The 23,439-nt window shown below is 36.6% G+C and overlaps 1 protein-coding gene across 8 annotated transcripts in view; it reads left to right on the forward strand.

The window, feature by feature from the left end:
* Positions 1–23,439, forward strand: part of EVI5 (ecotropic viral integration site 5) — a 70,786-nt gene that overhangs the window by 13,729 nt on the left and 33,618 nt on the right. For 5 of the 8 annotated variants that reach the window (XM_054637952.2, XM_077182251.1, XM_054637943.2 and 2 more), the window contains 13 exons: positions 872–1,061; positions 4,007–4,231; positions 5,191–5,265; positions 5,944–6,069; positions 6,829–6,972; positions 7,996–8,085; positions 8,191–8,288; positions 9,676–9,736; positions 11,654–11,707; positions 14,017–14,049; positions 14,603–14,749; positions 20,972–21,106; positions 23,157–23,297. In XM_054637952.2, coding sequence (XP_054493927.1) covers positions 872–1,061; positions 4,007–4,231; positions 5,191–5,265; positions 5,944–6,069; positions 6,829–6,972; positions 7,996–8,085; positions 8,191–8,288; positions 9,676–9,736; positions 11,654–11,707; positions 14,017–14,049; positions 14,603–14,749; positions 20,972–21,106; positions 23,157–23,297 — 1,519 coding nt within the window. The remainder of the gene's footprint in view (positions 1–871; positions 1,062–4,006; positions 4,232–5,190; positions 5,266–5,943; positions 6,070–6,828; positions 6,973–7,995; positions 8,086–8,190; positions 8,289–9,675; positions 9,737–11,653; positions 11,708–14,016; positions 14,050–14,602; positions 14,750–20,971; positions 21,107–23,156; positions 23,298–23,439) is intronic. The other 3 variants (XM_077182253.1, XM_077182252.1, XM_077182254.1) reach the window with 3 other exon arrangements.

Genomic DNA, 23,439 nt, shown 5'->3' on the forward strand with positions numbered 1-23,439 from the left:
ATTATTCAACTACATGACTCTGATTTTGGAATTCTTAGTAGTTAAAGCACAAATGAAACTCATGGTATAGTGAAACACTTCTAAGTCAGTCTGAATTTTTGCTCTTAACTAACACATGGTCCAAAAAATTTCCCCTGCTTATGGGGCTCTATATTAGTGGAGGATAAACAAAGCATTGCCTTCTTGCCAAGTCCATGGCCACAGCAACCAGCTCACAGGGAGGTCTCCTCAAGAACTCGTCTGACGCTTGACACACCTTTGTTTGTACTTTGCTGCTGGGCAGCCCCAGAGGTTCTCACGTTTAGCTCCTCGCTTTAATGGCACATTCATTAGCTCTACTAGTCACTTGTGTTGCCTCGTCCTTGGGCTGCAGGTCTGGGATTTCTCCCTGTGTTGATTTGTGAAGAGTTGTCAGCAAGCATCAGTTGTTTTAAAATTGCTTCAGAGGTTTTAATTGTTCTGTTTTTATTTATACTGTCAATTTTCAAAAAGTATAATCAGGTAGACTTATAGGAGGTTAATTTTTTGTCTTCTAAATGACTATTTTTTAAGTTCTGTGACACTTGATGTTATTATTGAGAATATTTAACTTCCTTAGGTTTTCTTTGTGAGTCTGATGCATGACAGCTGTGGGTGACATTTTTATCTGTTTCTTAAAATGCTGCAGTGTGAACTGTTCTATCTGCGGATTTGCTTGAGATCTCAAGAGAAAGCAGTAACATTGAATGGTTCTTTTCACATTTAATCCAAATGAATGCTGGTGAAACTGTTTCACTGAACCTCTTGTGCGTTCTTTGTCAAGAAAACAATTAATAGTGCCATCCTTTGATTAGAAGAACTTGAATTTGGTTTTTGTGTGCTTTCTTTGCAGACTCTTGGAAACAGATAGCAAATCCTTACGATCAGTAAATGGGTCAAGAAGAAATAGTGGCTCTTCCCTTGTATCTAGCTCATCAGCTTCTAGCAATCTCAGCCATCTTGAAGAAGACTCGTGGATCCTGTGGGGGCGGATTGTGAATGAATGGGAAGATGTACGGAAAAAGAAAGAAAAGCAAGTTAAGGTAGTTGGGAACTGGGTTTTGGATTTATTTTTAATGTGATATAAGTGATACTGTTTTATCTTTGTGATGGGCTTATTCTTTTAAAATTAATATGTAATACAAACTTCCAGTTGAATCTTTCCATCGTTAAACCTTGGTACTTCCTTTGTTACCTTTCTGTGTGCTGTCACTGCTGAAAACCAGATACATTTACTGTATCCTGAATACGAAAGCTTTCAGTTTACCTCTGATGAGAGATTTCCATGAATGCAGGGATGATTAGCTTCATGTTTCCAAAAATGGAATTACTGAAGATCAGCAGAAGGGCATTTGATAGCTTGATGCTCTGATTCCATATGTTTATGCTGTATAGTGAGCAGCTCTCTTTAAAGCATTTTTAACAGGGGAGCTGATAATTCTACTCCAAGGTTACAATGAGTTTAGGTTTTGTGCTTGCCAAGTATGTTGACCCCAGAGATGACCTTAGGCAGAAGAACACATAGTTTCTAAATTCTGGATGGATTGGATGAACTTTGTCCAGTGTGTCCAGTCTGGGTTAGTTGTGGTCATGTACAGAAGTGGGGTTCAATTGCACTTTAAATTCAAACCAAAAAGCATTTAGTGCATTTGAACATATCCATGTTTCAGTGGCAGCAAGCAGAACAGCGTGGGATTTTTTTGTTAGCAGGCAAGTCTGTTCTGCTTTGGTTCTTTATTGGCTGTAGTCTGCAGTTTTATGTGCAGAATACAAATGTGTCAGGGTCTTTTGAACAGTTTGAAATGTGTGTCTATGAATAGGTTGTGGGAAGGCAGAACAATGGGCTAAAGTAAAGTATCTTTTGTATGGAGCAGTTGTGAAGAGAACATGACTTGAGAGAGGAAACAAGGGAAGAAAATGAACTAAAGATTTCTTGCTTGCATAGGGAAAGCAGTTTCTGGAAAGGTGTTCCAAAAGGCCGTCAAAAGGCCACAGGAATCTGGCAAGAGAAAGGAAAAGTGAGGTGGTAATAACAAGACCTGGTCAGTTAGAATTTGTTTGAACATTTTCAAGTGTCACAAGTGTCACTTGTTTTTACAGCTGCCCAAGTCCAATTTGAGGAGTATTTGACTAACTCTCGGGGAATATGTAATTATATTGCTGACTAATATATTGAAAACTAGCCACGTTTTCATTTGCTGTTAAATAATTCTCAGTATTTTTTTTTGTTGAAAGTCAACCTTAACTGTGAGTCTGCATTTATGATGGAATATCAGAACATCCACATCTGTTCCCTGATTGTGCCAGTAGGTAAATAGGTAGCAGCATAGCTGTCTTTTTGTTCTGGCTGTAAAAGCTGGTCTTAGGTTATTAGAAATCTGGTAATTTTCTACGTTTTAGGCATAAGTGTCTATACCTGCCTCCAAAGATGATGTGTTCCATCCCTTACATCTCTCAATTCACTTCAGAACTTGCTTCTTGTTTATGGAACACTTCTGTTTATGGAGTCCTGCTGTTCAGTTCACATGGCATGGCCAGTAGATGTGTTTCCTGCTGTTCCTTTTAGGAAAGTTGGAGGGGTTAACTCTGCTATTCTGTCAAGGAGATACATTAATGACGCATTAGCAAGAAGTTTCTTGCTTTATTAGTGCCCTTGAGGCTTTAGATGGCTGATGTACAGTCCAGTTGTGTTGTTGGCGAAGGATAGGTAGATACAGTTGTGTAAAGCTGATGTGTTAGGGTTCTTGTCTTGGATTGGGAATTTTTTAGGAAAAAAACCTTGGTGTTATGTTGTAGACACGAGAAATAGTTGGAGGGGCATTACTATGGTGGTTCTGAAGAAGGATGGGTTGAGAACTTAGGGATATTCACAAATGGAGGTCAGTGATGCAAAACTGCAGCAGAGTTTGAGCTTAAGAAAAACAAAACTTGAAAGGAAGAGTCTCTTTGAAAGTTATCAGTGTTGCATGAATTAATTGTAATTGGAGAAGTTGGAGAGATATGTGGAGCAAACAGGAAGAAGTGGAAGCTTTGCAGAATAGGAGGTTACTCTAACTTCAGAATAAATAATAATGAAAGAAATTTAGCCTTTAGGAGACTGAATACTTGATAACAATTCTTAAGGTACAAAAAGGAAATAGTTTTGAAGAGACAATTTTCTAGGTCAGACTGATTCTAGTTGCAGAACATACCACCAAGAGCCTGTTAAATTCCTGAATAATGCTTCTTTCTCAGTTTTCAGATCAAGCAGCAAGACTTCTTGTCCTTGTGATTTCTTAAAGGACAAGTAACAGGTTCTTAGCTGTACTCCTCTGGGCATGTTTGAATTGTATAATACCTAGCAGAATTTTTTTTCAAAAGCTAAAGTAAATTTAGTTAATTTAGTAGGTGTAAACTTAATGTTTTTTTGGTGCAGTGTCTGAAACTGCATTTAAATACTTTCTTAAAAGATAACTTGAAAATCCTGGCACACCACAGAAATTGGACACAACTTGTCAAGTTTGTTAAATGATAGCTGTACTGTGCAATTTTTTTGTTGCAGTTGACTGTGCTACAGTTAGTTCTACTTTTTGTCATTTACCTATCTTGGAAGTAGTTTTTAGTCCTGATTTCTTAGGTCTCAATGACTATGAATATTATTAAAGGTGTTATCTGCAGTAATCTTTCATGAAATATAGACATTGTATTAAGTTCTGTTTAATGGAAGTTCTTGTATAAAATTATTTGAATATTTTGTTTTTCATATAGCTTTCCATGGGTAAGGAACTATTTTCAGTAGCTAATTTAACCACTAAAAATGATTCAGAGACTGCTTACTTTTGTGAACTTAATAATCCCACTAAATTTGACATTATAAACTGTATGAGGAGTTTTTGCCATGATGTAATTTTTTTTTTAATTGTGAGGAACTTGATTTCAAGCTGTTTTTTCTCTAGGTTTATTTTTTGTAATATTTTCAGGAACTATGAATTGTCTTTTTGTGCCTTAGGAGCTGGTTCGAAAAGGGATACCTCATCACTTCAGAGCAATTGTTTGGCAACTTTTATGCAGTGCTCAAAGCATGCCAATTAAGGATCAGTATTCAGAGCTTTTAAAAATGACATCTCCTTGTGAAAAATTAATAAGAAGGGACATTGCTAGAACATACCCTGAGCATGATTTTTTCAAAGAAAAAGATAGCCTTGGGCAGGAGGTCTTGTTCAACGTAATGAAGGTGAGTTGGTATTTCAGCCCTTGAGAATGTATTAGCAAGAGCATGCACCAGCTTGGATTGCCTTGTATATAGAGAACTTGCACTGGTTTCATGTGTTAGGAGGTTTTTTTAAGCCATAGACACTGGGATAGTTTAACAAATCCCATTTTAGTTTCGATGGCATTGCTGTAAGTTTTTTTATATCTCACAAGGTAAAACCAATTTGGCATTAAAACAAAGCCACATGCTGACTCTGATTGTGCAATGGAATGAAGTGTGCCATGAATTAAAGTAAACAGCGTTGCCCAAGACAAGAACATTGGCAATCAGAGCTAGTATTCAGTGTGCAGGTATTTCTGAAGTGCACATGGCAGGCACAAGCTAATGTGCAGTTGTTCCAGTGCCCAAACATAAAATGAAAATGCCAATGTAGCATTGTTTGCATCACTTAGTCTTCACTAGAGATTAAACTTTGAAGGTCAGACTTTTCCATAGAACATGGTTTCAATGGAAAAGTTGGCAGGTTTCCAAACCATAATAATTTCCATAACTCTAAAACAAAGATGCTACCTGCATGGAGATCACCACATTTCATCCATCTGTAAATAAAACTGCAACACGTATTTTTTCTGAAGACCACTTGTTTCATTGTCTGGTCTGTCTCCTATAAAAGTAGTACTTTGTGAGATTTGTATGCCAGTGGTCTCTTCTATCTTTTACCAAATTCCTGTAGTTGAAAACTGGCTGTGTTTTTGATAGGTATGCCTTAGTTTAGCTTTGTATGTATGTGCTCAGAGAGCAGAGTTTGTGGCAGCAGGTAGAAACTAGAATGTCTGACTAAAATTTCTGGATAGGATGTCTGCCCTTGTTGGATTTGGGGAGAGGTAGAATAAGTTATTAACAAGATAGCAGGATAAGCCATGATTAATTTTATTGATAATGAGGTTTTAATTGTTGATAGTTTTAACTTTATTTTCTAGGCTTACTCTTTGGTGGATCGTGAGGTTGGATACTGTCAAGGAAGCGCTTTTATAGTTGGATTACTGCTTATGCAGGTAAAATATTTAAAAATATGTGAACCCTTTAAATCCATGCTAGACTGCATAATATATTGTGGTGGTTTATTGGGAATTTTTGCAATGCTTTTCCTTCATAATTTTGTTACGTTGGAGCTGTCAAGGGCAGGTGTTTAGCCTGGAAATAAAATGAGATGTACTTTGTGTCATTCTATTTGCCAAGGTACTTGTATTGGAGTGGGAGAATGTATTTGTTTTTCAGAGCTAAGGTAGGATTGCAGGCTTGGAAGCTGTTTTGGTGAGTGATATTTCAAAAATAAATGAACTTCTTATTTCTCTTCTATTACATGGAATCTCCTCAGAGTTCAAATGAAATTACGCAGTTGACTTGATTATCTTAAAGCTTCCTTTGTATTATTGGTTTTTGGTTTATGACAAAGTAGGCTATAGAGTAAAAAACTTACAGACCTCCATTTCAGTTGAGAAATTATTTGCTAGAATTTAATATAGACAAAAGTTAATTGGAGTAATTGGCTGTAAATCCCTTAAACAAAACAAAAATCTCAAAACAAGCAAAGCAGCAACCAAGAAAAAAGCTCTGCTGTGTGCACATGCACACACACACAAAACCCCAACCCTAAATCCTCCAGGCATTTACTCTGATATATCATTATGTTTGTCCAGAGTTTTTACTGTGCTTTTTTGTTTTTGATATAGATGCCAGAAGAAGAGGCATTCTGTGTGTTTGTTAAATTAATGCAAGATTACAGACTACGAGAACTCTTTAAACCAAGCATGGCTGAACTGGGCCTTTGTATGTACCAGTTTGAATGCATGATACAGGTACATACAAAATTATCAAACTTGCTCTTCAGTAACTATTAATAAGGAACTTGGGAGTTACAGCTCAAGAGCAGGCATGTCTGTTGGCTAACAGGCTGCACTCTTGACAATGCTAGTTTCAGAACTTCACAAGTAAATGCATGTGGGTCTGAGAGCAATTTTTTTTTTTAACCTTTGGCAGTGACTGGCTTTAAACACTGAAGCATGAGGATTTGTATTGCTGCAGTTTAAGCAGATGGATGTTTAATTCTGTTTGGATTGAAGACTGAAAATCAAAGTCTTCATAGTCAATTTATAGTATCTTAAAAGATGAAAATTGGGAGATAGCCTCATATCTAGAATTGAAGTCGTTTTCAGATTTGGAATGCAGGTTCTTCCTGGTGAGGCTGATGGAGAAAAATAGGTTTCTGTTTTGTGATCTGGTTTCTAACATAGTTGTCAAGGGTGAGATATCACATAGCCTTAGAGTTTTCAGCTCTTTTTAGTAGCCCATTCTAGTTATTACTCAGGGATTTACAAGCTTGACTTGCCCTTAGGATGAGGAAGTGTTTTTGTTATCTGCTTTGCAGGGTAGACATGCATGGTTCTTGATAATGATGAGTCGTATCTTTCCTAGTCCTGTTGCTAGTACAGACAGCTCCTATCTGTACTAAGTATCAATTACTTTCTTGTATTCAAAATTTGTCAAAAACACATCTGCACTAAAACTACAAGCAGAAGCTTAACATACTTGTGTATTTTATTCCTCTTCTTTTCCAGGAACATCTTCCAGAGCTTTATGTGCACTTTCAGTCTCAGAGTTTTCACACTTCTATGTATGCATCGTCATGGTTTTTAACTATATTCCTTACAACTTTTCCACTACCAATTGCAACGAGAATATTTGATATCTTTATGTCTGAGGTAACTACTAAATGTAGTCATATGTTATATTTCAAGAGTAGCTGTTGAAAGCAGTTATTTAGGTAGTGGTAGAATCCCATCATGATGGACAAATCTCACAGTCTTGCTTTTTATTTCTTATGCTGATCAGATTATTTTAAGGGAAGGTGTCTGTGTGTGCAGTTTGTCAAGGAAGAGCAGCCAAGTCACTGAATGTTGATATTGTGTGTAGCTTTGTGCTCTAAGCCTGTTGAAGTGTTCCCAAATATGTTTTTTCTGGATGCAGTGCATTAGCATTGCATGTAGCAGGGATATCCATTCCTCAGTATTATGGTGAGTTTGCAGTGGAAGCTAGTGCTGCTTTCAGGTCAAAGTTGAAGTACACTGGGGATATGCAAGCCAAGAAGGGGGAGTGTTAGTTCTTTTTATTGTTCACATGATGATGGGTGCCAAAGAAATTTAGGGAATTATTCAGTGTCGTTATCACAAAGACACCTATGCTGTGTTTAGGATTAGAGCTTTGCACAAAAAAAACATAAGCTATGATTTGGAACTAGTAACAAATCTTAGCTTATGCTTGCCCTGCAGTCAGCTTTGAGAAAGCATTAAGTCAAAGGTGGATCCTTTCAGCTTGTCCCCAGCAAAGTCCAAGATGGGGCATATAGCGAGACATTCCTTTTTTTTCCCAGTAGTTTAACTGCATTGTACTGTGTCTGAAATTAAAATAGCTTTTGTGAGAAGTACTGGGGATTTTTCTACTAGATATACTTAAAATGGTGGATAGAGCTGACCTGGGAGAATTCCTGTCATTCGAGACTTTGCATCATCACTAACTTCTCTGAGGGAGATGTCTGGCATCAGGACAAATAGCCAGATTGCTTGTCCTTGGAATAAAAAAAGAAACGCAGAAGCAATTTGTTGAGCGATTTTTTCAGTAGCCCTTTTACTTGTGCTTAGTTGGGTGAGATTTCCAATGTTAGTAAATACTGTGCTGTTGACAATGGCATGAATAGTTGTTGAATGTTTTTTGACTTCTCTTTTCAGGGTTTAGAGATAGTATTTAGAGTAGGTTTAGCATTACTTCAGATGAACCAGGCAGAATTACTGCAACTTGACATGGAAGGAATGTTACAGGTAAGCTATGGTTATAATAATTTTAAGAGATATCTGAAATGTGCAATGTGTGTATTTCCTTGCAGCTGTTAATTATATGTAATCTTGTGCTCTGATTACTTTTAGCACTTTCAAAAGGTCATTCCACATCAGTTTGACAGTGGTCCAGACAAATTAATCCAAGCATCTTATCAAGTCAAATACAATGCAAAAAAGATGAAAAAGTAGGTATTACATTTTGAGAAAATACATTATACTGTTGCTGAGTTACTGTTTGTTTACCCTTAAGAATTGTTATTCTGTGTTTCATTTTGAATTTTTAATCTTTACATTTTTAGGGGATTTTATAGTATATAAACACTTAAAACTGCAGCTCTGTCTGCAAAAAGAATGATTCTAAAGTAGTATTTGCTATTTTTCTTAAATATAATAAAGCTATAGCTCATTTACAAAAATAACTAAAAAAGCATTTGAAGAAAACTGTCAGTTATGGGGAATCACAGCACTTCTGTAAAAAGGAACTGAATAGGAAGGTTAGGTAGGGGGTGGTTTTCTCCTCTGGTGGGAGGGGAGATTGTTTTTGTTTTGTTTAGGGTAAAGGAGATGAAACTTTTTTGATCTGGCCTAAATTCTGAAGATTTTAGTTCTCAGGAGCTGGAAGAATAATCATGGTGCTAAAGAGCGCATTTATAATCAAAATTAGTGCTGTTGAAAATGTAAATTGATAAAACTTTGTAGTAACATTGACAACAGTAAAACAACTTTCATGTGGGGTTTGAAATCTTGAGAATACCAGTCCTTGTTGTTGTTAAGGTTATTTGCATGTCTCTTCTGCCTTTGGTAAATTCTGTTTTGATTAGCAAGCTGCAGATAGTGTGGTTTGCCAGGGTTGAGTTTGTTGGGTCTCTCATTGGTTGTAAAGTATCCTGTGTTCATTGTTGCACTGCTGGCTGTGTCCAGGGTCTTCCAAACTGAATTTGTCAATCTTTTTCTTTTATTTTTCTGTCAGCAGCCTATTATCAGTAGAATGAGCAGTCTTCTCTAAAAAAGGAGTAACAACAAAGCTTTCAGGAAAAATATTTTCTTTGCAAACCAGTTCAAGTGTATGCAGTTGAAAATCCACCATTCCAAGTCTGAACTTCCTGATCTGCTTTCTGTAGAGGCATTGTTATCTCAGCTTGTGGGTTTTTCTTGCTGTCTTTTTCATTTGGTTTGCTGGGGAAAGGCTAAAATTGGTTCATATTTAAGGTATTTTTTTCAGATTTCTTTGCATCTTTGTCTTCCAGGCTTTCCAAGCTCTGATTTCTTTTGGCTGAATCTATTGAATTGATGACTGTATTGCATAAAGGGGTTATTGCAGAGTAGCTCCAAATTGCTGCCACTGTAATGTATCCAGGCAAGCTCCTGCACTTCAGAATGCTGGTTCAGTGTGTTCATATCTACTGAAATCTGTGTTAAATTTAAGGTCCAGTCTAAGCATTTACAGGAGTGCATTTGAGAGGAAATATCAATAATCTGTATCTCTGTTCTACTGTTATTTGTTAGGTATTACACCAACAAGTAAATTATCTGCAATGTTTCTGATCATAATTTACTATTTCTAATTTTTAGGCTAGAAAAAGAGTACACTACAATAAAGACAAAAGAAATGGAAGAACAAGTCGAAATTAAAGTAAGGAGCCCTCAACAAATTTATTTATGAATAAGTTTAATTCCTAGATGGGGGGATTACGTGTTTGATCTCTGCAGGTAGCAGGACATAATTAAGGCCCCCAAATTCTTTTCTTTCAGCATTTATATTTGGGATGTCTGTTCCTAAAGGACACTTACAGTGAGATTATTGAGACTTATGGTGGACATTAAAAAAACATCTTTGGGGACCTTCTGTACTTATTTTTTTAGTATTTCCTGATGACAGAAGCTTAATAATAGATGCCCTCATTTGTCAGAGGTTCCAAATATGCTGGTTTAGATGTAGGTGCTCCACACAGGAGGTTTGTATGACACATGTTAAGATAGACTTCATAGAGTCCACTTGACTGGTTTGTCTTTGATTTTAAGACCTTGATTTTTCTTATGCATTGGACTCAAATTGTGGCATCTTCTGTCTGCAGCCACTTTTTCTTTTGGAGCTTTTGCAGTTAATACAAACTGGGGGGAAAAAAGCCAAGCTGCCAGTGGAATTTATTTTTCCCTTTTTACTAACTGACCTACTTCGTGTATGTACCTAATCACTGCATCTTTTTGCTTTTGTGACATAAATAGGCTTTTGATGCCTTTTTTTCACTTTTTCACAGCATGTTATTTGATCTGGATTTTCTTCCTTGTGGTTTTAGCCAGTTCTGTGAGAAAAGACAATGGGAGAAATGATGTGCAAGTGTATTATATAAAAGTTTGGTGAGGGAGTTAGGTACAGCCTTCCTTTCTCCTGTCCACTGCTAGTCATTTTGCCTTTCAATGTCAGTTTTTGAGGCATCAGTTCTTCAGAAAAATGACTGTGAGATGCACCTGGGAGCACAAAGGTATTAGGAGCCTTTTCAGGCAGTTTGTTATTGCACCAGGGAGTGAGGCAGTTAGCAGCAGGAATACCTGCTGTAACAGCAGCTGAAATCAGATTTGCAGGGCTCAAATGACAGCTCTCTGCAGAACAGGACAGAGTAAAACCATGTGAAAGACAACTGTAACTTTAGATTCTAGTATGTTAACTCTTTTCAAATCCTTTCTTGCTTCTTGCCACCATTCCCCCCAAAAAAAGGAGAAAGCAAAAACCCTTACTAAAACAAAAAGCATGAAGCCCACCCCAAGAAAAAGCAACCAAAAATTTGTGCAAAAAACCCCAACCAAACAACGCAAAGCTACCTGTTTCTAGGCCCTACTTTGGGACATATGTAAATAATTTCTGACTTAGCAGAGCTTCTTAGCAGAAGAGACTATTTTAGGGGAGATAGAACCGTATTTTGAGTTTGCCTTTTAGCCTGGCAGAATAAAGCATTTACTGAACTGATATCTAATCCCCTCTTCTGAGGGGTACGGATCTTTTCTGTCTGAATGCTGACTGCTAAAATTTTACTGCCAAAATTAAGGGGAGTGCACTTGTAAAATATAGGGTTTGGTAAAATTCTTGCTGACTTCTGGGACATTTGAGGTAATTCTCAGTATAGCCTTACTATAGATTTATAGATTAATATAAATTCTTATGAAGGAAACCTTGTAGCTGCCTCATTAGGCTGTCCTGCTGCAGGGAGTGCACTGTCATGTCCCTTAACCATGAAGACTTTGACCCTGTTTATGAAGGGGAGGCTGTCCAGTCTGGTGTGGGTTAAACCCCATACAGCTTTCAGCAAATACAACATAAAAGCTGTCACATAACATGAGATGTGTTCTCGTTTTTGCTGTACCAAGCTGGTTAAACTCATATTTCGAGCTAGTGCATAATATGAAAGGATGTTAAGAAGGTCACAAATGATTTTTGTATTTATACTGGTTTTCATGGATGTGATGAGATAAAAATGTTGGTAGTTTGCTTTGCTTTTATCAGACTTTCAATTCATAACTTGAGAAATGGATTTGTGAACTGTTTACCTTCCAGAGGTTACGAACTGAAAACAGACTCCTAAAACAGCGCATCGAAACACTAGAAAAAGTAAGTATGTTGGGGATTTGATTTAATCTCTGTTAATTTAGACTTTTTTAATGGCAACTTCGTTATATGAAATGGGTATCTCAGAATTATAGTTTACTGTTTGCTTGATAATCTCTGGTGTTTACTAGCAGTGCTTTGCCAAATAACATGGTTATCACCAAGCAATTAAAGTCAGTGCTTTAAATATGTAAGGTTATGTCTGCTTCTTAGTGATTATAAAATCAAACATTTTGACATACTCAGCTTGTGTTGTACTGTTCTCTTTCTGAATTAGAAGCATATGTTCAAAGTCCAGAAGACTCCATGAATAGTGGACTCTGGTTGTTTGGAAAAAAGGTCATTGTGAGAGAATCCTCAGTTTTGAAAATCTGAAGTTGCTTGGTGTTTTTATGTAGGAGCAAAATGACAGACCTACCAATGACCAGAGGGATGTTGCAGCACTCATACTGAGAACAGGAGCACTGCCATTCATTCCTTCTATGTGGTTTTGAGGTTTTGTGGCAATTCTGGGTACCTGGTGGGGAAATATCCAAAGACTTATTTCTCTTATATTTAGTCTGGAGTAGAGTTTTGTTAGGTTTTTTTGTAACTGACTGAAACCTGAAAAGTAGGCATGAGGACTGCTGTGGATACATGTCCAACTGTTCTCCAGTGGCCTCTGCTGTATCCTGGTATCACACTTCTGTGGCAAATTGCATCTGAGCTGCTCTGCTCAGGAATGAGAGCATTCCTGCCCTTCTTAAGCACCAACAGGGACCATCTTTCAACAAATGGGATTGAATGCTCTTATGAGTTGCAAACAGTTCATGTTTCACAGGGAAGAAAATGGTAATATTTCAATTAAGAGTGACATAATTGAAAGATGTCACACTAAGGATGTTAAACCTCAATGCAATTTCTTGAAGAGATGTTGGTCTATATCAAATTCTAATTAATTGGTTTCAGAATTTAGTTTGGAAAAGATGCATAAAAGGGCACATTGTGAAAGTTGTGACCAACAATACAATTTTATGAACATTTTTATTTCTAGTATTGGAGATTTATAAAATGAATGAAAAAGAGTAAGTTCTCTTTAAGAAGCTTGAAGCTGTAGTGAATCATTTCAATGACCTTGGTAAATATGTAATAGTTAATACCCTTGTTTTATACTTAACTTTTAGAGGTTTGAAATATTTTCTTTTTTTAATTCTAAAGTCCAGGATGAACTGCCACACGCTAGTGCTTTTGCAAATTCTGTGCTTAGAATTTCAGAATTCACCTTCAGATTACCCCAATCTGATTGGAATTAAAACAATTCAGAATTGGAAAATATTATCTATTAATAAGAATTCCTGAAGATCGTTATCATCACAGCATTTAAAAAACATCATAAAGTGTGGAAAATACATTAAATTCTTCTCTTGGTAACTTAGTTTTAAAATATTTTTCCTTTATTCAAACCCATCTGATTTAGTTGTGATTTTCTTAGTGTACCTTAACTTCTAAGAAATAGCTCTTATCTACTAGTTTGAACTTCAATTTTAATAAAAGCTTCAAGGACAAAAAAGGTCTGTGAATAGATGTATTTCTCTGTTGTAGAATGTTTAAAAAAATTGATTCGTTTCAGGGCTGATAAAGTAGAAATAAATTAAATGCAACTGCAGGGCGGTAGGGCTTGTCAGTGTGCAAAAATAAATATTTTTTTTGCAAAAGTTTGGCAAGAAAAGAGAATCTATGAACTGCGGAATGAGTCAGTGCAAGAGTTCAGTAAAACAGAACATTGGCTGTCATAGCTGACATTTCCTACTTGTCTGTCAGTTTGCACCGTTTAACTGTCCTGCTTCATCTTAGTGGAAGCTGTAGTTCTGCATGAGTGCCTTGGTGCTTAGTGGAGTTCCCTCTGTGCTCAAATTATGCCTTTGTTTCATGTTGTGGGGGGACTGTAGATGGTGTCCTGCATCTATCTGTTCGATCTATCAGATAGTGCTTTGGTAACTTTCATTAATTCAGGAGCAAGCCACTCAAATAAAAACAACCAGTCTCCTGTAGGTGAATTTTAAATGTTACAGAAATCTGGCTTTGAAACCTTTTGTATCACAGATGGACTGTGTTAAATCTGTTGCAGAAAAGGCTGCTTCCTGGGATCTTTGGACTGAGTTGCCTTCATTTATACGAAGAGTTGTTAATTTTGCAATAAGAGTTTGCACAAAAAATGGGTAGAATTTGGGCATTTTCTTTCTATCAACTCTTGGTCTTTTTTGTCACTATTATCAGCCCCTTGTATTTTGGTTTCCCTTTTCCTCATTCCTGTCTGAATTTTTCCTTTGTAGGAAAGTGCTTCCTTGGCAGATAGATTGATACAGGTATAGTCTTTTACTGTATGACTCTCTTCCTACTCATAAAAAAACCCAACTGCTTTAATGCATGCATATTCGCATGCTGTATTCTATCCCTGCTTTGCTGATTTGGAATAAATACAGAGCTAATACATCTTGCTAGAAACTTGTTTAATTTTGTTTACTAAAAATATATAAACCCAATACCTGCACGTTATAGTAATTTTCCTAACCTATTGTAATTTTTTGTACAAATTCCTGTGGCAAATGGATCCTATGACACCGTATTAACAATGAAATTGAATAGTGTGAGCCTCAATCTGTGCATGTACAACTGAGTAATAATGCATGAAAGGAATTTTATTGAATACAAGTACAAAACTGTGCTTGCTAAATGGATGCTGAACTTTGTAATAAAGTACTAAAGCAGCTGTTTAGTACTACTTGTCCTAAAATTTCTACCAATTGTACTCTGTGCTGTTTGCAAAACCAGTCTGATTAAATAAGCAGCTAAGCATCAGAAAGGCACTTTTCCTTGGATTTGTCATCAAGTGCTTAAAAAAATAAATTATGTCCTAAGGGACAAGTGACAAGGGCCCAGGAGGCTGAGGAAAACTACCTCATAAAACGGGAGCTGGCCACCATCAAACAGCAGAGTGATGAGGCCAATACTAAGCTGGAGCAAGCTGAGAATACCATCAGGGAGCTCCAGCAACAGCAGCAATGGGTAAGGAGCCTGGCAGCACATCATCTCATTTTTTCCCCTCACATGTGTTTATTTTTCCTCATCATTACATGACATGGTCTCTGTGCTGTCTTTGTAAACCCCTGTTCACTGTGATTTGCATTCTTAAAATTACACCAATTAGATTAAATAAAATTTTGCTCTGGTCTACTGATAGATGAGATTCATAACCCTGGATAGGTGTAAGTTATGAGTTAATTAAAAAAACTAAACAACATACCCACAATGAAACACACCAAGCAAAAAACCCTACAAACCATCTCAAAACCCTTCCACCACAAAAGAAATACTAACAAAAACCACACGTACAACCTCTGATAGCTCTTAATGCTAAGAATCTAGTCATTGCAAGTTGTGTCACCCTGAGTACTCAGATCTGAGGATTGATTCACAGTGCCCTTACCTAGTGTATAATTTAAGTTAGTTTCTTTCATGTTAATGTTTCTTCTGTGTACCCAGATTTGTTTTTTTCTGAGTATGCTAAAATATACTACTTACTGAAGTAGAAGAGTATCATCCCTGATTTTGCAACTACAGAACTTGATTGAAAAGTGTGGGGTTTTGGGCATATAGAGCAGGAAAATAAATTTTAGTAGCCTTTTATAGTGCTGTATTTGTGTGCACTCTGTGTTGTAGGTAGTAACATGTTCAAGACTTCTGACTGTTGCTGTAGCACTGAAGTTACTTTCCCTAAGACACTTAAAGTGGTCAATACCTTCTCTTTGGGGGGACAGGGAAGCATTTAGCATCTTCACTTGCTGAATAAAGTGTGCACTACTGGTGTTGATGTGAGTGTCTTCATATTGTTGTAAGTAAGTGGTATCCAAGTACTTGTCTGGAGTCTTGGGAATTTCAGGTGTATGAAATACAACTTACTAGAACTAAGCATATTGCAGCTCCTTACCAGGTTTCTTAATGTCAGTATGGCAGTTTGTTTTACATGTCTTCCACCAGAGCTCTAGAAATACCTGTGTCTCATATTGGAAGGTAAAGATGAGATTTATTGTTAGACTGAAAAGAAATCACAACTTAAATGCAACATTCTAGAACTAGTTTATTATGTATGTTTAATGCATTTCAGTGTAAAAAGATACGTATTTTAGAATAGTTGTAAGAAGTGATTAATGAACTATCACTCTCTCATGTGAAATATTGCTTTTTATAGAACTTGAAGAATTTCTTTAGGGGGAAAAATATGAAGAAATTATGATTAGGAAGATGGGCATGGTCTAGTAATACTTTCCAACATTTTTAGATTCATTGTAATCTTTCAAGTGAAATACAATGAAAGCGTTTATAGACTTTTGGATATCCAGCTGTTTTATGCAGCTGCATTATCTGATTGCAATAGTACATGTGCCTTGGGAATGTATTTTTTAGAGGCATCCATGTTAATGACCTACATGCAATGAAAAGTTATTAGAAGACGACTAAGATACTGTATTTATTTATTTGTTACTTGGTGGGAATATAACTTTTAAAGCTACTGCCTTTATGCTGGGGACCTTACTAGTACCAATGATGGGGAGGCCTGACAGGTTGCCTAGGTATGGGAACTGATCCTGAGCAAACCTTAGCTAACTGTGGATTGTAAATTTGGCTGGGCTGGAGCTGTGGGTGCAGACAGCTGGATAAGCACTGCAGGAGTGGAGAGGAAATGAAATTATGAGCACACTTCCTTCTTTCCGTGCTTGCAGCATTGTTTTCCTCCACTTAAACGTGAACGTGGCTGTAGGAAGTTGTCTGTGTGTGTGGAACTGAGACTGTAAATCTATTTTGTTATAGACAGATTTGTGCCTAATAATAATAATATTTGTGCTGGTTTATTTTGAAGTGCAAGGAATAGCACTGTGGCGTTGAGACTCATCAGAATTAGCCAATGTGATGAAAGAGTTAAAATGGTTTAAGTGAGGAGCGTTTGCGAGCTCCTGCTGCGTCAGTAAGACGTGTAATCGAACAGGCTTTTAACTGTTTGCAAGCATGGGAGTGGGAGCAACAAATGTGAGCAGCTGCGTGCGTTTCGGGCGCCACCTGGTGGGAATGCGTGGATTTATTCGGAATCTTGGCATTTTACTGTACACTGGTTAATTTTTTTTGCCACTTGCTAGTGCCAGTAGCTTTGTTCTTGGCAATACTCCTTTTCAGTATTGTCTTGTGAGTATCTGCTTTAATGTTTTCTTCTCTAAATATTTCAGCTTTGTTTATTGTTAGCAAAAATGATTGCACTGTAAAGCTGTAAATCACTGCATAGTTTCTGTGCTTATTTAAAAGGTACAGCATCTCTTGTATATATTTTATCATCTACATCTTTTTCAGTCTTGAGTTGTCTGTTTCAGCATGATAAAAACTGTAATGTTTGGATATGAATCTCTGAATAGAAATGTATGGAAAGAACTGCCTAAAGATACTTGCAGCAGCCTCTTCTGAGCACCACTGGGATTAAAAAACCCCACTGTTTTGTTGATAGCAAAAAATTATCAAAACAACAGTATCTCTAAGAAGGTTAACATAGCCTTTGTAAAAAGGTTATTCATTTGTATTTGAGTGTTATCAAGGGTTTATGCCCTCTGTTCTATGAGATTGGATAGCGTAGGTTGGATGGCTTAAGGATAAGTATTGACAATACTTACTGGATTTGTGTCTGAAGAAATTGTCCCCTGCTGCACTTCTGAATACAGAGGTGGGTAGAGGAGTATTCTTTTGATTGAAGCTCAACACCAGAAGCCCAAATTACATACAAGTTTATTTTTTCCTGTGCTAAACTATTTATAGGGAGTTTTTAGTTGAACCAGAAAGATTTTATTATGAAGTATGAAGTCTACTTAAAGAGGTAATCGTTCTGCTAACGAATGATACTAACCTCTCTTTGGCTTTTCTGCTCTTTAAGTGTGGAAGCTTGCCAAAGGCAAGTCATGGTGTGTTACCAAGTGATTAAGAGGGAGGTGGCTTCTTCCTCATACTGCTGGTAAATTGAGGAGTGCATAGAGGAAGTTTTGCCTGACTTGAATGAAATACAGTTTTCTTTTGAGGCATACTAAGAGCAATGGTGTTTGAGGAGTTAGTTAGCCTGTTGTAACTTACTCCTGATAATGATGTTCTGAAGGTTTTATTCTCTGTTCTTTTCCCCCTTGTGTTTCTAAATGAGAGGGGTAGCTTCTTGCTGGATATAAACACCTCCTGAATGCAAATCTTGTCTTTCCCTGTGACACTGTAATTGTCTATGATTACCCAGTTCATCAGTCTGAATGCTTTAAAATTGAATCTGATAAACTGGAGGCTAATCAAGCTAAAATTAGTTCACATCTTATTTTAAATAGGCTCTTCAGCTATATTATGTGAAGATAGAATTTTAATTGACTAAGCATTCAGATGGAAGCATATGCATTTTGCAAGGTAATTTATAGTGATGTATAGTTTATTTTCAGGAACTCATGCTAAAATGACTGATAATAATTAAGAACATAGTAATTGATATTGGGAATATATGCTTTTAAATGAGTATTGCAACTTTATGAAAGGCTTTACTTTATTTTACAGTATACTTTCCTAATACTGTGTTCTGATTTGCAACAAAAAAGCAGAAAATAAGAATACTGTATTTAGGGAAGTACTACAGTTAGTGCTCAAATCTATAAACAAAGTTGGCTGGGAGCTGCTGAATCATCAGTTAAGTGCTCTCCAGTATAGCGTACTGGAGAAACATTGTGTAATTGTATCTGTCATCAGCCAAAATAGTATTTGGTATGGTTATGTTTAAGAAAAGTTGGGTGGAAATAAATCCAGTTGTATGAAGCCCAGCAAGGACTTGTTTCTTTTAGAATTAAATGGCTGTGGAACTACAGTTTTAGTCCTTTATATTACTTATGTCTCTTAAACGTAGGCAAGAAAATGTTACTGTGGTTAAAATGTTTGGTGCCTGAAAGTTTGTATTTGCTTTGTGGCTTTTGTCAGGAATTCTAGGGCTTAAGGCAAATATGTAAAAGCAGATTTTTTCCTGCAGTCAATTTAATAGTTTTCAAATGCTGTTTTAAATATAAACTTTTATATCCTTTTATACTGTTACTTTTATATTCCAAATTATTGAAAAAGGGCTTTGTTTTACTAGGTAGCAAAATGCACAACTTCTGATTTGTGAATCTTGATTTCTTCAATCTGTTTTGATCTTGGCTGGGGTTTTTTGTATATCAAGACTTGACTTAGAGTTTGTTGTGGCTAAGTAAATAAGTACTGTTAAGATATTCCTTAGGCAGGCAAAATCTAAAGACAGATTTAAAGAAGGCATGGTTCGTACTTGAAACTGGATTAATAACTTTTCTTACATTCTCCATTACTTATTTGATAAAGATTTTATAGAATACACTTACATTATTGCAAAATCAGCATGTATTCACTTCTTCAAATCTTCTGTTTTCTCTCAATGTCCTGGAGAACACTGCATTTGCTCTCATTCCCTGTGTATCACAGCCAGAAATCTGGAACATAAAATGTAGAGTCCATCTAAGTTGCTGTGTGTATCGTGGGATGAACCTGTACAAACAGCCAGGGAATAAAAGAGTGGTTGCTTCTTCTCTGCCTCTGCATGGTGTTACATGTGGTACTTGTGTTGCTACATGATGTGAAGCAACTGTAAAAATGAATCAGCACTGTCCACCATCCTCCTCCTTACACTCAAATCAGGTCTGCCTCCACTGCTTGCTGAGGCAAGAACACTGTGTGGGGTTGAAAATGCTGTGAATTCAAGTAGTATTGTAGAAGGGAAAAAATAGTGTTTATGTACAAGGGTCATAGTGTATCTGTGTTCCACGTGTGTTCACGTGCACACAGTATGCAGAGTGCTTAAGTGGCAGTGTCAATGACACTAAAAACTGCCTGCCTGGGCTGCCTTTGCCTTTTAGTGTTTTGTGCATATCCTCCTCATTGCAGCTTCCTGTAGGCACATATATAGAAGAAATATAGTAACACTAAGAGTAGAGTGTACATTTTGAATTTGGATTGTACTGTAAGTCTTGACAAAAGGTGTAACTGGCATGCAGAAGTATAAAAGCAAAAAAAAAAAAAATTCCTTGACTGTATAGTTACATTTAAATCCTTGTTTTGTCCTGTTTGCCCTTTATTTATACATAAAAAGTCAGTGTCACACCCTAACAGAAGCATGTGGAACTAAAGACTTCTGCTCATTTTTTTACTGTTTTTAGATGCAAACTGCGATGAAACTTTAGATGAAATTGTTTGATGCAAACATAATGTAAGACACAGCTGTATCTTTAGTATAATGAATAATCCTAAAAAGTTGAATTGTTAATTAAAAGTGAATCTATGAATCCAAGATAGTACTTATATTTCACAATGTAATTAATGACACCAAAAATATATGATTTTCCCCTAAATGTAATTTTCAGGTTAGCTATGTAAACACAGTAACTAAACAACTACGCTTTGAGGATTTCAACACCCACTTTTTTCTTCAATCAGAAATTTAAAGGCTGATTTAGGTTGGTGTTGCCTATCAAGCAAGTTTGACAATCTCTTAAACTGACAAGTCATTTTAAAGTGACCCAGGAAAGAAATAAAATGTATTTTTTAACTATTGATTGGGAGGGAAAGTTAAGAGAGTCTTTTAAATAGAAGTGCTTCAGTTGGATGTATCTGAATCTCAGAAGGAATATATAGTGTGTGAGCAAACGAGACCCAAGAGCTGGAGTGAAGAAAAGGGCAAACCAAAGTCATTGTGCATTGAAGCATATGTAGTTTTATTTTAAAGCCAAGATTATGGAAGGAGTCTGTTGAATTGGAGTTCAGATGAACAAGGATTGAGTGATACTTGTACTAACCTTGTAATTAGCTAGTCTTTCCCAAACATCTTTTTCTGCAGTTCACAAAATAATCACAGATCGTTTGAGAATCTCTCAATTTGGTTGACAATGAGAGAAAAGTGTGAGTTGCTGCTTGTCAGTACTGGTAGGGGTGTCAGTTTTGTCAGACACATTTGGCTGTGTGGAGGTGCAGTTGTTTGAGAGACGGGATACGTAGGGATGTGTTTGTTAGCAGTCTGGATTGACATTCATGACTTGTATATGGTAAGCACTTATGCTGGTACTCCTGATATTAAACATTTGAATGTACTTGTCCCACCAAATCTGGTATATAAAACCCCTTTCAAACAATCTGTACTTCATACTAAACATATTTCTGCAAACTTTGTAGCATAAATGCAGTTCACGATACAGTGAAGACTTTGTGCTACAGCTGGAAAAAGAGCTGGTCCAAGCCAGGCTGAGTGAAGCAGAATCCCATTGTGCCCTGAAGGAGATGCAAGATAAAGTTCTAGAGATGGAAAAGGTAAATCAAACCAGGACCTCTATACAGAACAGCACTAGAAATGAACTATAGGTCCCTGTCATTCCTAACAAGCAGAACTGTGCTCTAGAACCTTCTCTTCTATGCTTCTGTGACTGCAAGACGCTATTCAAACCTGAAAGTATGACAACAAAACTAAGGTCTGTTTGTGCTGGGAGAGGTTTGTGAATAACTGATCACTTTTCTTCTATTCCTGAAGCCTGCTGTAGTGGAAAATTTGGATTCTGGTGAAGTCCTGACAGGAAACATCAGTCGTTTCAAAATGATATCCTGCAACAAGAGCAGTGGGCTTAGAGTGAGCATTGAGATGATGTGAAACTAAATATTTTGGAAGGGGAAGAAGAATGGGTTCAATATTACCATTCCCATTATGGGCAGGGAAAGAATCCCTTATCCCTTCACTGGTCAGTATCAGAATCTCTACTGCTTTTTGGGTGCCATGCTAGCTTGTAACTTATTGATGCCAGAGTTCAAGCTGTACTCAAAGCTACTGTCAAACTTTACCTTTCTTTGAAGCAAAGTTTAACTGCAAGATTAAAAAAACCCAAAAATCAGTAACTGACCTGATAAAGCATGCTTTTCAGATCCTGTTGTATTGACTTTGGAATTAGTTTCCTTAGGAAATTTTAATTAGCTATATACCCAGGCTTTCACTAGAACTTACTAGCTAATTAGATTAACCCACTGGAGTCAAGATTTTTTTTTTTCAGTTGTCTGATGGGCTTAGTATTAGTAGTGTGGTAGTTTTTACTTCTTAACAATAGACCATTGGTAAGAATTCAGGATATAAACTATTTTTCAAAATTCAGGAGACTGCTTAATCTTCATCAGCATGGAAACAGCATACAATGAAAACTTATCTGTGAAGAAAAACTGGAATTAGTTCCAGTGCACTAGACAAACTCAGACATTCAGTAATATTTCAGTGTGTCATAATGAACTTATGCACATGAGAAAGTGGCTGAAGTCCCTCAAACTCCTCCAGTAGAGCTCTTTACTGCTGGTAGTGATGAGTTGTGTAATCCGGGGAGCTTCTGCTGAATAACCTGAGACTTGCAGGGCCACAGAGACAGTGCCATGAGCATTCAGAAACAAACCCTCTCATTTCCTGTATTTACCAATACTCAGATCCCAAAATTCCCACGGAATGCTAACCAAAGGCTGCTCTGCTGTGTTCATGTTAATCAGGTGCTTTACTCAACTCTCAAGAAAACCTGACAACTGTCACAGTATTATACGTCTGCAAAACCACTTCATTTTGCTGAAAACAACTACAGGGAAATAAAGTGATGAAGAACAGTTCAGCTTTGAATATTTGGTGACCAGTGATTTGTTGTAGGGAGATTGTAGACAGCCTGTCCATGTTCTTCCCCTCTTGTTTTTCTCCCACATTTCCATCATTAGGATTTCATCTCTGTTACGCTTTTCCTGGTGTTTTCATGTTTTCTGTTTAGCCTTCTCTCACCTTTCTGCTTTTTCCTCATGTGTCTTGCACTATTTATCTCTAAGACCTCTTGACTGGTTGTTGTTTATAAATATTAACAGATGGTTCCTTTGTCAGCGTATCTGTTCTCCTTTACAAAGGCTGATGACCTACTTCCTAAAAAATGAATTTCCATTTATTATTTTTCCTGTAAACTTAAATAAAAGTTATAGCTTTAAGGTGTAATTTCAGGTCATTGTTGCTTTACTTTTTATCGACTAAATCAAAACCTTCCAGATTACTCTCCATATTTTGATAGTGTGTTCAAATATTGTAAGTGTAACATTTTGTTAGGGATACCATTCAGGGAAATCTTGACATAAGAATACTTAGAGCTACTACCTTATAATATTTTTTTTTGTAGTTAGCTGTTGGAAGCTATTTATACACACAATATCCAGAAGCTTAGATTGTTTGGTGGTTTTTATTTTGCAGAGGATGTGTACTTAAAGTTCTCATAGTTGTTTTTGCACATCTATGTTCTTGGACTGGGTTTCACTAAGCACATTTTATTCAAATACATATTTAAGAGGATGGTCCTTGTTGCAGAGGAACAGTTCCCTTCCTGATGAGGAAAATGTTGCCAGACTACAAGAAGAACTGATTGCAGTAAAATTAAGAGAAGCAGAATCTTTGATGGGTCTCAAAGAACTAAGGCAGCAAGTCAAAGATTTGGAGGAACACTGGCAGGTATGGGTTGCACTACAATTTTATGAATTTTTGTTTTCAATGATAAAGCATAAGACTATAAAATTTTGAGATACTGAGATCGAGTAGAAACTAATGATTATGGATCAAACTGCTGAGGTGAGAAAATCCTTAAATTCAGCTG

This window comes from Agelaius phoeniceus, chromosome 8, assembly GCF_051311805.1.
Source record: "Agelaius phoeniceus isolate bAgePho1 chromosome 8, bAgePho1.hap1, whole genome shotgun sequence".
Classification (NCBI taxonomy): Eukaryota; Metazoa; Chordata; class Aves; order Passeriformes; family Icteridae; genus Agelaius; species Agelaius phoeniceus.